The 15,728-nt window shown below is 39.2% G+C and overlaps 1 protein-coding gene across 1 annotated transcript in view; it reads left to right on the top strand.

The window, feature by feature from the left end:
* Window positions 1–15,728, top strand: part of PPP4R3A (protein phosphatase 4 regulatory subunit 3A) — a 32,695-nt gene that overhangs the window by 7,667 nt on the left and 9,300 nt on the right. The window contains exons 4-13 of the mRNA XM_066628433.1: window positions 476–1,093; window positions 5,525–5,602; window positions 5,684–5,800; window positions 6,181–6,297; window positions 9,152–9,283; window positions 9,378–9,480; window positions 10,564–10,722; window positions 11,599–11,768; window positions 13,807–13,949; window positions 15,006–15,196. Coding sequence (XP_066484530.1) covers window positions 476–1,093; window positions 5,525–5,602; window positions 5,684–5,800; window positions 6,181–6,297; window positions 9,152–9,283; window positions 9,378–9,480; window positions 10,564–10,722; window positions 11,599–11,768; window positions 13,807–13,949; window positions 15,006–15,196 — 1,828 coding nt within the window. The remainder of the gene's footprint in view (window positions 1–475; window positions 1,094–5,524; window positions 5,603–5,683; window positions 5,801–6,180; window positions 6,298–9,151; window positions 9,284–9,377; window positions 9,481–10,563; window positions 10,723–11,598; window positions 11,769–13,806; window positions 13,950–15,005; window positions 15,197–15,728) is intronic.

Genomic DNA, 15,728 nt, shown 5'->3' with positions numbered 1-15,728 from the left:
AGGCAGCTTTTCTGCAGTTTTCAGGTGCATATTTGTAGATTGGAGTAGTGTGGCACATATTTAGATGTTTTATTTCTCCTCAGTCCATAATGTTTTAGTGGTAGCACAGCATAACTGGAGTGAAGAATTCATTTTAATTTTTAGTTGGAATAAAAATATGAGGACAGTCTTACTGCTTTTAGCATTGTGATGCTTAGCTGCTGTAATAGGACCTTCACTGTGGCTGAATGTTCCACCCTATCCTCCCTTTTAAATTTTCCAGTACCTCTAATATATGTGTAGGACTCTTAGTCTTTGGTCTTACCTGTTTCCCATAAATTGATAGAATGAATTCCTGTTTCTTAACTGATGACCTTTAAGTTTATGATAAACATATTTAGATATTTTATGGCCACACCTTTAGCAGTGCGTAGTAGTAGATACATAGTCACTGAAGCAGAAAAAAGTATCTTTTAGTCTTCTCTCACTTTAATAGGTTCAAGGAAAAGATCCTTCGGTGGACATTACTCAGGACCTGGTGGATGAATCTGAAGAAGAACGCTTTGATGATATGTCATCACCAGGTTTAGAATTACCATCTTGTGAATTAAGCCGACTAGAGGAAATAGCAGAACTTGTGGCATCATCGCTGCCTTCCCCTTTGCGTCGTGAAAAACTTGCTCTAGCACTGGAAAATGAGGGCTATATTAAAAAGCTCTTAGAAATTTTTCATGTGTGTGAGGACTTGGAAAACGTTGAAGGACTACATCACTTGTATGAAATTATTAAGGGAATCTTTCTTTTGAATAGAACTGCACTTTTTGAAGTCATGTTTTCTGAGGAATGTATAATGGATGTAATTGGATGCTTAGAATATGATCCCTCTTTATCACAGTCACGGAAACACAGGGAATTTCTGACAAAAACGGCAAAATTTAAAGAAGTTATTCCAATATCTGATCCAGAGCTGAAACAAAAAATACATCAGACTTACAGAGTACAATATATTCAAGACATGGTTCTACCTACTCCTTCGGTATTTGAAGAAAACATGTTATCAACTCTTCATTCATTCATCTTTTTTAATAAAGTAGAAATAGTTGGTATGTTACAGGTAAGTTAAGGATTTTATTTTTTCTGCAACCCGAAATTGTGCACTGACTGTCTCTTTTGTTTGGAGGTGGTTCTTTGAAGCCTTAATGTTAATACAGCATTTCATGTATCTGGAAAGGGTGTGGACTTCAGGATGATTTGACATCAGTGGCTGTGGTGCCAAGTAGAAGTGTCCATAACAAATTATCTAGATAGTTTTCATGAATTTCTGCGAAATTTTCCTTTTGAGGGGTGACATTTAACAGCTACTTGATATCCTGCTCTATGTGATTCTAATCTACTTCATTCTAATTCTCATTAATATATAGCCAGTTTTTTGCCTGAACCCCCCCCCCAATTCACCAAGCATCATCTTTGTTATCTTATAAAAGGTAACAGGTATTCCCACTAATGATGTTGTTGAGATTTTGTTAACCAGCCTTCCTCTCTCTCTCTCCCTCTCCCATGGGACTTGCTCCAAAGTCACCATACTGTGAAATTGAACCATGCAATTTTCTTTTGAGTGCCTGTCCATATTTTCAGTCATGTGGCCATTTAGAGTGGGCTTCTTGGCTTTCATTCTGCAGCAGTGGCTTTGGTGTCAACAGTGATAGTTAATTAACTTGTTACTTAGTGAAAGGCCTATGCTCTTAGTTATTAATCCATTATATTATATGGTAACAAGCACAAGCCTTCCAGAATATAACAAGGCAGATAACATGAGCATTGTAAATGGAACATCAACAGTACAGTTGAGGGCTGTGAAGCGAATGAATGGTAAGTTTTTAATATTGTGTAATTTCTTTTTTCCTTAATAAAAAGAATTGAATCAGCTTAGCAAGAGCAGGTATTCTTGTTATGTGCGAAGAAAATACAAACCCTTGAACCACTGTGGAAAGACTGCTGCAGAAGTTCTTCAGCAGTGGCATAGGGGACTGCAGAAGGAGGATGAATAATAAATTGTTAGCAGGAGCATGCTGCATACTCGATTCCCCTCCCAACTTTTGTACTCCCTGGCCTTCATTTTTCCGGTTGCAGAGCTTAGGAGCTGGAGGGGAAGGTGGTTTGTCGTTGTGCAAGCCTGAACTTTGACTACTACCCATGTAATTACATTAGCTGGTTAATGCCAAGTCAGGCAATTCTAATTGTGTGCATGCTTATTTTGATTTACTGTTTTGCGTTTCTGTAGAATCAGGGTTTATTGGTTTGTTATTTTTGTGGTTTTGCAAAGGACAGTATAGTGTGAAACAGGCAGTATTGTGACCAGCAGGGGTGGGGGTGAGCTGCCCCATGTTCCACCCCAGAACATCATGAGGGGGTATCTGGGGCAGGCCAACCAAGATGGCTGCTTGAGGAAGTGATTTCTGAGGAAGCCACTTGGCCCAGGTCCATGGCCCTTCACACATCCTCTTCCACCACCCCCTTTTCCCAGAAGGGGTGTGCGAAGAAGTGACCACTCGAAGCTGGGCTGAGTGGCTTCTTGGTTGGGAAGAAGCTTGTGGCAATGGTGGCAGCTTTGCAATGTACCCAACTTTCCCTTCCTCCTTTTTAGGGGGTTCAGAGCCTCTAGAGGAGGTGGGAGATGGTGGCAGGCACATTGCAAAGCCACTGCTACCTTCTCTTCCAGGTTCTTCTGAGGTAACTCTACCCCAGTTTCCTGACAGTGTCGCTGTGCCCTTGGAAACAGTTATGACTTAAGGATAAAAAGTAACTTGATACCAAGAATGAAGATAAGTTTCTGTATACCATGTATATTGTGTCACATAACAGCTTCTATATTTTGCATGGCTGTCACATGGCCACTTGGGTATTTTGAGAATCTGCTACACCTACCAAAAATATATTTCTGTAATTATACTATCAAAGATCTTAAACATTAAAAACTAGAATCTGTGTTGCAAAATTCTGCATACACAACTGGCCGTTAACCCAAAGAAAGCAATTGTGAAAGTTTGTGTAGAACATCGGGAATATATCATCAGGCAAATTAGCCTAGTTCATTTTTCTCTTTCAGTCATTATAAAATTCCTAAAGCATGCACCATGGTAGTTTAAATAATTTGATTATGTCTATTTTCTTAAGATATAGAAAGCTATATAGAAAGTGCAAAAAAGAAAAATGTATAGTGGAGTTTATCATGTCTATCAAGTCGTAGACTAATTCATAGTTTCCTGTTTAAAACCAATTTCTTGATAGGACATAGTTTGTTCAGATATTTTAATTATTCCTATGTCTTGCTGGCGCAAAAGGCCAAAGTCACCTGTTATATTAGGAGTGTCATGCTTATGGCTTATGATGCAGTTGCAGTGTACTACCTGGGATTAGCAAAACTGCATTTGGAATAATTAATTTTAAAAAAATTGACCCTACCTTTCCCTTGCCAAGGCAGATGTTCAAGGTGGCTTTTGTGTAAGGTGGCTTACACAATATTTATAGCAAACATAAAATATACAAACATATAATACATTCAATACACAAAAATGTAAAACACAAACAATAAAAGCAATCAAGAGTGGGCATAATAACATAACTAGGAGTAAAATGAGATAACGGCATCTGTGACAAATCAAAAGAGCAATATATAATGTCCAATAGGCCCAACTAGAGGCCCAACACAGCCTTGTGCAGATTATGCATGGATGGTTCAAAAAACTTTGCCAGTGATGTCTATGAAGATGAGTCTGAAAAGGAGGTAATATACTGAAAGCTTGGAAGAGAGTTCTATAACTGTACCACAGGAAAAAGTCAAAGAAAATGTGTTGACAGCTTTTAAATATATCCAAAAACATACGACTGGGAGAAAACTGATTGCCGGATCCCCTGACTATATGTTAAAAAGCTGCTTCCTACTTTTCTGAGTTGGTGCATACACAATACTCCCAATTTCTTATCCATTTTGGTGCTGACCTTAATGGCCAGTCTGGAGGTAAACTTCTGACTTGTAAATGGTTTTCATTATTATTCAGCATAATTTCAATACACCTTATATGCTTGTATGCTAGACCTTGGGGCTACTTAAGTGAAGCTACTGTCTCTTTATATGTAAATGCATATGTTTGAAGAATAATATCTTGCTATGCTACAAATACATGGGGTAACTATTTTATGCAGTGGCTGATTTATGTCCTAGCTGTGGGTGGGGAATAGAGAAATTTCATTAGCTTCATTTCAGATATTGTGGTACATGAAGAAAACAAAGATTATTTCAGTATAAGTCAGGTGCACCATATGAAGGACCAATAATGCCTTATCCACATGTATCTGAAACTATAGATCAGTAGTTCCCAAACAGTGGGTCAGGACCCACTAGCAACCTGATTTTTGGTTGCAAAACTGACAGGCTGATGGCTAACAAGGAAAATATTGTGTTCTATGGAAACTGAAGCAGAGCAGTATGTATGCATCTACTGTCGAGTAGGCTACCATGCCTCGGTCCACACTGAAGGGGAGGCCAAGGGGAACACAAGACCACCAGAATGGTCCTGATCTAATGAACATTGAGCTCAAAAAATCTTCCAGAAAGTGGTGCCTCCCATGCCATAGTAAAAATAGAGGCATGAGCTGCTGGTAAAGTGAAGGTTTTGTTTAAAAGTCCCATAAACCCAAGTGGGTCCCAATAGACTGTTTTAAAAAGTGGCTCCCAGTGGTAAAAGTTCAGGAACCACTGGTATAGATTATACATATAAATAAAATACTGTAAATATACATAAATATACATACATATTTACATATACATGTAAATAAAATAATATAAATTCAAGCCTGGTTCTGCCCTCAGGCTTGCCTGGCTTTCATGCATTAGACTTAAAGTTTGAATGAGCCACAGGCATTTTGGAAATGTATATGCATAAAATATAAAATAGGTAGACTCCCATATTGTAAGTACTATATGGACGAAGGGAGAGCATTCCTCATCCCTACTGAATCATCACTCTACGCAGATTTATATATTTGTTCATAGACAATAAGACTTGCAACATAGAGTGGCCATTAGCAGGATTGTATATAGAACAGGAAAAGACTGAATGCAAAAAGATATTTTTTTCTACCTTTGGCTCAACTTTAGTTCAGTATAGACAAGGTGTAGGTTCACAAAAGATGGTATTTATAGTTTCTGGGCTAGGGAAAATTGTGCTCATGCTAGATGAGAAACATTCTGAATAGTTTCAGAATTGGCATTCACTTCTGAAGTTTCAGGTATGTGGATCTCTTGTGTAAGCTATCAAGGCAGTACCTTTATATTTTCTAAATATATAGGTAAGTGAAACGTTATGGGTAATACCTCTGGCCTCTGAGGGTGGAGTTTACATTTTAAGAAAAGCAATGATGCTTTACACCATTTTGAAATGAAGTGCATAACAAAGTCGTATCTCTTTGTCCCTTTAAATGAGTAAATTCTGTCTCTTGGGTGGAGACCTTTAATTTTTATTGTTAACAATGATTATTTTTGTAGGAAGATGAAAAATTTTTGACAGACCTGTTTGCACAACTTACAGATGAAGCTACGGATGAGGAGAAAAGGCAGGAGCTGGTAAGAATCTTGAAAATGTGCTTAATCAGGAAGTCACTCCATTCTGTTTCTTTATAAATGGCCTTATTTTCTGTGTTTCAGGTCAATTTTCTTAAAGAATTTTGTGCGTTTTCCCAAACATTGCAACCTCAAAATAGAGATGCTTTTTTCAAAACACTGTCTAATATGGGCATTCTTCCAGCATTAGAAGTCATCCTAGTAAGTTTCCAAAATTTATTTCAAAATCTGTATCTCAATTTTCTGTTCCCGTGGGGGTTTCAGTATTCTTGTAGAGTGGTGGTGATTAAATATTTGCTGCTATTATTATTATTTATTAGTCATGTTTGGATAGTCTTTTCACTGCAGAACATAAGTATTTTGACTACATTCTGCACTAATATGTTCCAGGCAGTTAACTGTGCCTGTGTTTTTGGACAGGCTGCCATTTTTTGCATACTTACTTGGGAGTAAGCCCTTTGAACATTGTGAAGCTTACTGCCAAATATGTTTAGGATGCCACTGCATGCAAATTAAAGTAAGTTTAAAATTGCTGTTTTGTTCACACTATAGTTACATGGTGTATTTTTGTTTAACTTCAGGGTATGGATGATGCACAGGTGCGAAGTGCAGCTACTGATATATTCTCATATTTGGTTGAATATAACCCATCTATGGTACGTGAATTTGTCATGCAAGAAGCTCAACAGAATGACGATGTAAGTAGGTGGCCCTTAATGCTTTTTAAAAATTGTATTTCTATGAACAGTGCGTTAACAAAATGTCTCTTATGACCAATTTCTGTGTTTGAGTTCTAGATAGGAGATTGTATTTTTTCCAGATGCCTTTTTGTGCATAATCCTTGGTTTTACTTTAATTGTGTGATGCAGATATAAAACTAGCTCTTTTCACACTACTGTTGGCACATCGGGACCAAACTTGGGAATGTGTGTTCTTTCCCCTCCCCCGCACAAATTTCCCACTTTTTCCCTTGCCAGCTTCACATCTGCAATTTAAATTCTACTTAAGTAGAGAGCTTAAAGCACAATCCTATGCATGTCTGCTCAGAAGTAAGCCCCATTATAGTCAGTGGGGTCTGAATCTCAGGTAAGTGTAGGATTGCAAACATCATTAACTATGGTTAGAATTGGTCTGGATGTAACACTAAGACATGGCTAAGGGATTCACACTGTAGGAGAATGATGGTTAGTTGTACCATACCAATATTGAACGACTTGTTCTTATGACTTCCTGTCAATATCACTTTATGGGATGCTTCTTGTCAGTCTCTGAAGTTGTAGAAATCACAGCAAACAGCTGCTTGGGGACAATTTACATGGAGAAAAGATAACTAGAAAAGACAGCTGGAAACTTTGTTGTTATATTCCTTATTCTGCTAGTATACAGTAACTATGACTGTTGGAATAGTCTTTGAATTTAGAACTATTAGCTTATTATATCCTTTGTTATTGTTGAACAATAGAATTTAGACCGGAGTCACAGAATTTTGTTTTCCTTTAACATACTAAAATTTTACTTTGATTGTTTTACTAGACATTTTCATGTTTTTTGCTTTGAAAAGCCCACTTAATATCTGTGAGGTGACATTCACTGTATCGATGCTTATGGTTGGATCCAAGAGAAGAAGTCTTCCACTGTAGGAAGGAAACTTTTGGATCAAACCATAGTACAGTGAGCCTTCCTTACCAGTGGGCTTGGCATCCGCGGATTTAAATATCCGCAGGTTTGAGTCCAAGGCTGGAGGGCCTCCAAGGCCCTTGTGGATGTGACCAGAAATCCCTTCTAGTTCATTTGCACAAACCTGAAATACCTTCCAGTTGCATCCAGGAGTCATCTGAGGAGACAGGAAGTCTGTATGCTACCTTTGGAGGGCCGTGTGGAGCCCCCAGGTAAGTAATTGCAGTGCTATATGACCCACACGGATTTCATTATTCTCAGAATTTGGTATCTGCAGGGGGTTCTGGAGCAGATATCCTGCAGATACCAAGGGCCCACTGTTTGCTAAATCCGGAAACAAACTTTGAAGTAGCAATGGCAATAGATCAGGTATTTTGTTTCCCCTGTAATATTGTACATAGCACTTTTAAGCTAGAAATTCTGCCATGATCAAGGTAGGCAGACTTGGTGTGGTTTTCATTCCAGTTTTTTCCCCCTATAATGGTTTGTGATGATGTGTATTGCAGAACTGGGACCAGGGCTTAGTATCATTGATGTTATCATACTGAAGTGTTCATCTTATGTAAACCCACATAGCAAAACAACGTGCTGTCTTGGTGTCCACCGATATTATAAATTTTAGCCCAGATTCTGCATCTGTGGATCTGGCTCACCATGAGTCCCCCAGACCTGTGTGGAGTCAGACATAGCTCCACCTGAGACCTCTGGAGGCAGCAGGAGCTCTGCTCCAGTTGCCGCTTGAGAGCTTTCTGAAGCCCGTAGAGACAACATGCATCTGCCCGCTGGTTTCAGAATGGCAGCTCCTGACTGAAAAACCTGACTCCAGTTTCCCTCAGGAAACCAGAAATGACTTTTTTTTGGCCATATAGAAGGCATTCTGAGGCTTGGGGAAGCCCCAGAGCAGAGCTCTGGTCACCTCCAGAGGGCCTAAAGGGGCCAATCATGGATTAGTCTATCTGCAAAATTTGGTATCCGCAGCGGTCCAAGAACAGATCCCCCACAGATATTGAGGCCCCACCTGTAGTTTCATAAAGTGTAACTTATTTCTCCTATTAAAATTTTAGTTCACCCTGGTTTGTATTTTTTTTTTAAAGAAACTTCTGTGTATGAATTCTGTACTTCAAGGATCATCTCTAGTGCAACTGAGTGGTTTGATCTACCCTATGTGCATATCCTTCTTGCCTCCCTCACAGGGCAAGTACTGGAAAGAAACTCTTGCAGCTGTTGCTGGGATCCTTGTCCTTTCTCCAAAAAGAAGGCGAGGAAGCTTCATACCAGGCCAGTGGTGCTCCCACAACTCGTTTATGGGGAACATCCTGTTATTTTGTGCTCCTCAGCCACAGGCTGGTGTGAACTCTCTGTCCCTGCTTGAAATTTTAGACAAATGCAGTTAAACCGATAACTAGCACAGCCTCTTCTTCATTTTTGCAGCTAGGCAGCACTCTGGCAATCTTTTGGTCCCAACAGAATAGTGATGCTTCTGTTGGAATTATGAAAGAAGTCAAATGATTGACATCATGAAACTCTACCAATTACTTTTGACCCCCACCTTAAAATCTTTGGCTAGCCTTCACTGAGCTGCTTCAGGCATACCTAAAGATATGTGTCTCCTGTGGGATTTTTTATTCCATTCTTCCTGCACCCCTTTGGGCAAGACCCCTTTGGTCTGTCCCAAGCTTTTTTGGGGGGGAAATCCTCTGTTTTTATAAATAGTTTTCCATTCTGTCTGAGATGTTCTGTTAGAAAAATACAAGTCCACAGCTCCATTTGATGCACAGCTTAGGCCTTTATCTGGATTTGTCTGTTGGTGCCTCTCATTTTGCATCTTAGTTGTGACTAACCTTTTTTGGTATTCAATTTTATTTTTTAAACCAGGACATCTTACTCATTAACCTCATCATAGAACACATGATTTGTGATACAGATCCTGAACTTGGAGGAGCAGTCCAGCTGATGGGTCTGTTGCGTACTTTAGTGGATCCAGAAAATATGCTAGCTACTGCCAATGTAAGCAGATAACTGAATATTTTTGTGTCTCTTGCGATTCATAATATTTGTTCATACATTTAGTATAACTTATGTGGGAATTTTAATTCCACAGAAAACAGAAAAGACAGAATTCTTGGGGTTCTTTTACAAGCATTGTATGCATGTCCTCACTGCACCTTTATTGGCTAATACCACAGAGGAGAAACCTAGCAAAGGTGAGTATGTCCTTTGTCCTGTTTGTTTTGTAGTTGGCCTAACTCCATTGTGTTAGTAGGTGAGGTGTATATTCTAAGACAGTGTTTCTCAACCAGTGATACTCGTGCTTAAGATGATGTCCGCTGGTATGCACGGGACCCCCAGACCTCTGCCACCTGGCAGCAAGGCCAACAATGCTATGCAACAAGCAGCGGTATAATGCTCAGCCAGCATGCACCTTCCATATGCTTGAAAAAGCCCTTCCAGCTGCCCTGACACTCTTATGGGGGTTGCATCTGGCCTCCCAGTCCAGAAGTAACTGGTGATGACATCATATCCAGTTACTTCCGGTGGTTTTTCCAGTAAGTCAACAATGCCAATAGGTACAGCAGGGGACAAATGCTCAGAAATGCTGTTCTCAGATAATTTATATATTCTAAGAACCCCTGTGATATCCCTGTTGGTAGAATTCCGATCACCCTGATGTAGTGGGTTTGTTTTATCTTTATCACAACAGTATTTCCAAAAGCAGCACTTCTTCCTATAATGTGGCTAGCTTATAACACCTTCCTTAACACCTAAAATAACTGTGTTGAGCTTAACCTGCTCATACCATAACATCCACTGGGAATCATCCCCATGCTTTGCAGCCATCCAGTTGCTTCATATACTCCTAATAATTGTGGTTCAAAAACTACGACCAGTGGGCGGACACTGGATGCCTGAGTGAAAGGCATTTGGGTGACATGTGTCTTGCTTTGCTGTGGTCTGCAGAACAAATATGTAAGTCATCTTCTGTGTATTCAAGTGGAGCTGGATTGTTGCATGGAAGAAAAATTTTCTCCATCAGTAAAAGAACTAAAGATGTGAGGTAAAAACTGCCTGCTAAAGACCATCTGTTGCAGTGGTAAATTTGGTTAATATGTTTGATTTAAATGTTCAACAGATGAGAAAGAACTGAAATAAACCTACCTGGCTTTTGTTTTTATTATTTGTTTCAATATTGGGAGAGATAAATTGGGAGAGAAATAAGGCATCTCTGTATTTCAGTGAAAACAACCTGTGTGTATCAACATGTTTAAGCTTTTTGTTCTTTGTTTTAGATGATTTCCAGACAGCTCAGCTGTTGGCCTTGATATTGGAGCTATTAACATTCTGTGTAGAACATCATACGTACCATATAAAAAACTACATTATTAACAAGGACATTCTTCGAAGAGTGCTAGTTTTGATGGCTTCTCAGCATGCTTTCTTAGCACTATGTAAGTGTGCTAAAGCCTTAAGGTGTTTCTTTAGAGCTGTTGTAAACCTAGACGTTCTGTTTTTAATTATGAAAGATAACTGCACAAAAATCTTGGGTAATTGAATGCACATCAAAATTCTCATTCTCCAGTGGGATCTCCATGTCCATCTTAGTCCTTACAAGCGGGTAGCTCCTCCCTCTCAGGTAGGTAGGCCAGAGTCTTTTGGACTTCCTGAGGGGAGGGGCTAATTGGGTAATTGAATGCACATCAAAATTCTCATTTTGATTATTTTAATTTAGGGTGATGGATTTACATCATTATTTAGACTCTTTCTAAGTAAAGGTGCACAATAGCAAGTTCCTATAAGCATAAAAATGAGTTTTATCGCAATGCAAATATAAGTCTGATGCAGTGAGCATTTCTTGGAGTGGAACTGCAACGTTCCCCTATAAACATACAAACTGGTACACACATGCTAGCTGTACATGAGCCAGGCCTTGGAATGAGTGTGGGCTGCTGCTTATCTAAACCCACCCTCTATGTCTCATTTACTTACAGTAAAATGTTTAATTGTACAGTACAGTGGTCATCTTATGGGTTGTATCATACGTAAATCAATCTGAACAGAAGTCCTTTTGTTCACAGGTCAGTTTTGGGTTACAACCTATTGTTTGTATATTGTTTTCCCTTTGACATACACATTTCCTTTTTGTCATGTTGTTTTCACATTACATACTACTTGCTGACTTGGCAGAAACTTCTGAGATCATGACTGATTACCTAACTTGTGAGCTGCTCTGTTAGGTTTTTTTTTAAAACCTAAATGGGATTTTTTAAATGGGATTTTTTTAAAGCAGTGTAAAAAGAGTTTTTAAATAACTTTGTCTTTGTTAGGTGCCCTGCGTTTTAAAAGAAAGATAATTGGGTTGAAGGATGAGTTCTACAATCGCTATATAATGAAAAGTTTTTTGTTTGAGCCAGTGGTCAAAGCATTTCTCAACAATGGATCCCGTTATAATCTGATGAACTCTGCTATTATAGAAATGTTTGAATTCATCAGAGTGGTGAGTACCTCTTTTGAGTGAGAAAGTGAATGTTTATTGTGTTGTAGAGACTCCTTACTCTTGTAAAGAGTCAAGAACTGCAAATTTTATCTGGGATGTGCCATGAAAGAATTGCAGATAAAGGTCATATCTAAGCATCAAATTTAGATAGAAATTGAAAACATGCAAGAGAAAATGTTTAAGAAGCAAAGTTCAAGGAAGTGATATGACACTGTTTGGATATACTGAGTTGGAGACAGTGCCCAAGTACAATTGCTCTTGAGCTACATCACGTGCCCTTTGGCTACATCCTGGGACAACTGTCCAAACCAGTGTTGTGTGTCAGGGTACTAAGTTATCTGTTTGAGTTAAAAAATAGATAGAAATCCATAAAGCTGGCAAGGCTTAGAAGATCATTCTGTCGACCCCCTGCTACAAAATAGATCCTCAGGACCTATCCTAGATGATAACCCCAGCAGTAAACAAAAGAAAATCTATCCCTGTATCCTTAGGGAGAGTGATGCTTCTGGCTTCAGTGAGCCACCAGGCTAAAAATCCTGGCTGAAGATGATCGGTTGCGTGCCTACCATAGACCTGTCTGGGGCAGGTCTCTCTGAGGCTCCCGACGGGGGTGGAAACTGTGCTTCTGGTTTGCCGGAAGCACAGTTTATAGTGCCGGGGAACCTCACAGAGGTTTCCCCAGCATAGGAGGAGGTGGTGTGAGGCTCCATGAGCCTCTGGTGGGTAGGGGGGGCGGATTTCTGCCCAGGGGATGGCGATAGCCCATGAGGGGCACCATTGCGGAGCTTTGCCCCGAGCACAGGGCTGCGGAGGTCGCGGCTGATGAAGATGATTTGGAACCAGTGGTACAACTATTTTTTTAATCATTGGAGTTTAGTGTTTTGTTTGAAAACATAGCAACAGTTCTTAAGCCTTGATTCTCTGAACAAAAATAAAACAGCTTTACATGTCCAAGCTGTTGGATATCTGACTAGGAATTCTTTTGAAAGAGTAAAGCAGTGCTTCCCAAACCTACCTGGCTCATAATGTCTATTGTGCTGCAGTTCCAGCACCCATAACCTGGAAGTGAGTGGCAATGACATGAAGCGTGTAACATGACATCACTGCCACTTGCTTCCAGGTTCAACCAGAAGTGAGCCTGCAAACAACAGCAAGAGGATCAGGGCAGGTGAGAGGGCCTTTCCGAGCATGCAAAAATGGTGCGTAGCAGCTATGTCCGCTGCACTCAGCCTACCATTGCTGTTTGCAAGCTTGCGTAGCAGTCTCACCAGTTAGTAGGCATCCTGTGACGCCCTAGTGAGTGCCTCACACCAGAGCGTTATGAAGCACACTTTGGGAACTTCTGTAGTAAAGAGTTAACAGACTTGTATTAACTGAGGCTTAATTCTGGCAGTGTGCCAGACCCTAACTCTACTCATCCTCCCCCCCCTCAAAAGAAGAACCTCAAGTCTAACATAGGATCTGTTCACATGGGACAGTATAATGCTGTGAATCCTCAAATGTACATGAGATCACGTTCTCTGTGTCCTTGAACTGAAAACTGCAACTTATGATTTTACCGTTCATGGAGAAGTGGCAGTATTATTTAGGTGAAATGCTCTTGCAACAGTTGGCAACTAGCATATTATCAGGGCAGATTCTGAGTTGTAGACCTGCCCTGAAAAATCACTTGGGGCTAAGATTTTTAAGACTTCCAGGAAAAATAGTGACAGGTTTTGTTAAATTAGTTTTCTTTTCCAGTCTATTAACTATTCTATAACTGCCAATAACACTTTTTAGTACTAATGGTGAATCAAAGAATGATAGAAACAAGCTTCTTTTGCTGTACAGTTTTTATTTCCTGCAAACTTTCCTTATACTGCCTATTTTGAAACAGCTGCCATGTTTACCTTCTCATGCTACTTAATTATTACATGGATGAAAGCCTGACTATTGACTTAACTTAATTGTCTCAGCATTTTGAAGGAAGCCTTAATGGCTTTTCTGTTCTTTTACTTGTTAACACTTTTAATTGGAGAAAAATAACTTTATTTTCTAGGAAGATATAAAATCCTTAACTGCTCATGTAATTGAGAATTACTGGAAAGCTCTAGAAGATGTAGATTATGTGCAGACATTTAAAGGTTTGAAATTGCGTTATGAACAACAAAGGGAAAGACAAGATAATCCCAAACTCGACAGGTTAGTGTACAGTAACATTTTTATTAGATCTTTCATAACAGTTTCCTGTTTGAGGAAAACAGAGAGAGAACATTTAAATAGTATTATCTTTTTACTTGGGAAGTTACTGAAATGTCTTTTGTTTGTCAGCCAACTGATGTTTTAATTTTAAATGGGACTCATAAATAAGTCTGTAGTATCAATTGTGTTGGATCAATTTAAAACAATATACAAATATTAATGTAACATGTCTACATTGGGAATATACATCTTCACCTTTAAAATCAATATATGTAACGTACGTGCTTGTTTTAAAACCAAAGAAATCCATAACCTTCTGAAAGTTACTTTGTGATAAATTCAGTTATATCGTATCAAGGATGAGAAAAATGAAAAGTGTGGAAGCAGTATCAAGAATACAAGCACATACTGATAATGGTATCCTAATACTAAATGTATCCCCTTCTTTTATTGTGATTATTTCACTGCATTTCATTCAAAACATTTTTGGATATTATTCAATAAACTTGTTTGAGAAGTACAGGTTGGTCCATGGGTTCTGAACCCATGTGGTTGGACCAATCTGCATTCTCTGGAGGCAACTGGAGCTGTGCTCTGGACGCATCTGTTCTGCTTTACTTCCCTTTTAGTTTTTGATTTATGCACACAGCCTCCCTGGGCCTCAGAAGGCCTTCTAAAGACATAAAAACATCACTTCTGGTTCTCTCCCCCCCAAAAGAAGTGACGTTCTAAGAAGGCCTTAGAAGGCATTCTGAGATCTGTCCTCAGAACACCCTTCAGACATGACTGGAGTGCAGCTCTGGTCACATTCAGAGGGTCTGGCTGCTATGAATTTTATTATTCGAAGCTTTCAGTGTCTTCAGGGGGTTCCAGGCCCTCGCAGATGCCAAGGCACTACTGTGTAAGGTTGCCAACATGTTTAGTTTTATTTTAATTAGCAGTGTAGGGCTTGCATCCTAAGTTTATCAGTAAAACAGCAATGAGTGACTATGTTTTGGATACAGTGCTGTGTATAAATTTAGTCTCACCTTTATAAAACAAAACCTTTTCCCATAGCATGAGGTCTATCTTGAGAAATCATAGATATCGTAGAGATGCAAGGACCTTGGAGGATGAAGAGGAGATGTGGTTTAATACTGATGAAGATGATATGGAAGATGGAGAGGCAGTGGTACCACCATCTGACAAAAGTAAAAATGATGAAGATATTATGGATCCTATAAGTAAATTTATGGAAAGAAAAAAATGTAAGTAACTGAAAAGAAGCAGATTTCATGCTTCAAATAGTAGGAAACCTAAAGGGTAGTCATAGAAAGTTTTTACTCCAAAGGACAGTGCAGACAAAATACTGTTTTGTAACTATGATTAATGGATTGGACCCAAGGGGTCCACTTGGACCCAGGTGACCCAAGGTCACTCTCCAGTACAAATCCCTCTTATCCTTCCCCAATGGCTCTTACCTTAGTTATGGTTTATGTCTGCATTGAACTAAAGGCTAATGTTTGCCTGGTTTTGCTATTGAATGTATTTTTAAGTATATCTTCAAATTCTGGTTAATAGCAAATCCTGTATAGCAGTGTTTCTCAAACTGTGGGTCAGGACCCACTAGCTGGGTCCCCATACATTTCAATATTTCATTAGTATATTAGACTTGTTGCTACAATGGTGTGTGACTGCATTTGGGGAAAATTACAGATCTGTACTTTTAACATGCTACTATGTATATTCGTTTAACATTGATAGTAAATGGGACTTACTCAGGATAAGTGTGGGTAGGAT

The sequence above is a fragment of the Tiliqua scincoides genome, chromosome 1 (genome assembly GCF_035046505.1).
Source record: "Tiliqua scincoides isolate rTilSci1 chromosome 1, rTilSci1.hap2, whole genome shotgun sequence".
Taxonomy (NCBI): Eukaryota; Metazoa; Chordata; class Lepidosauria; order Squamata; family Scincidae; genus Tiliqua; species Tiliqua scincoides.
The sequence above is the reverse complement of the archived record's forward strand: the minus strand, read 5'-3'. Positions and strand labels throughout refer to the sequence as shown.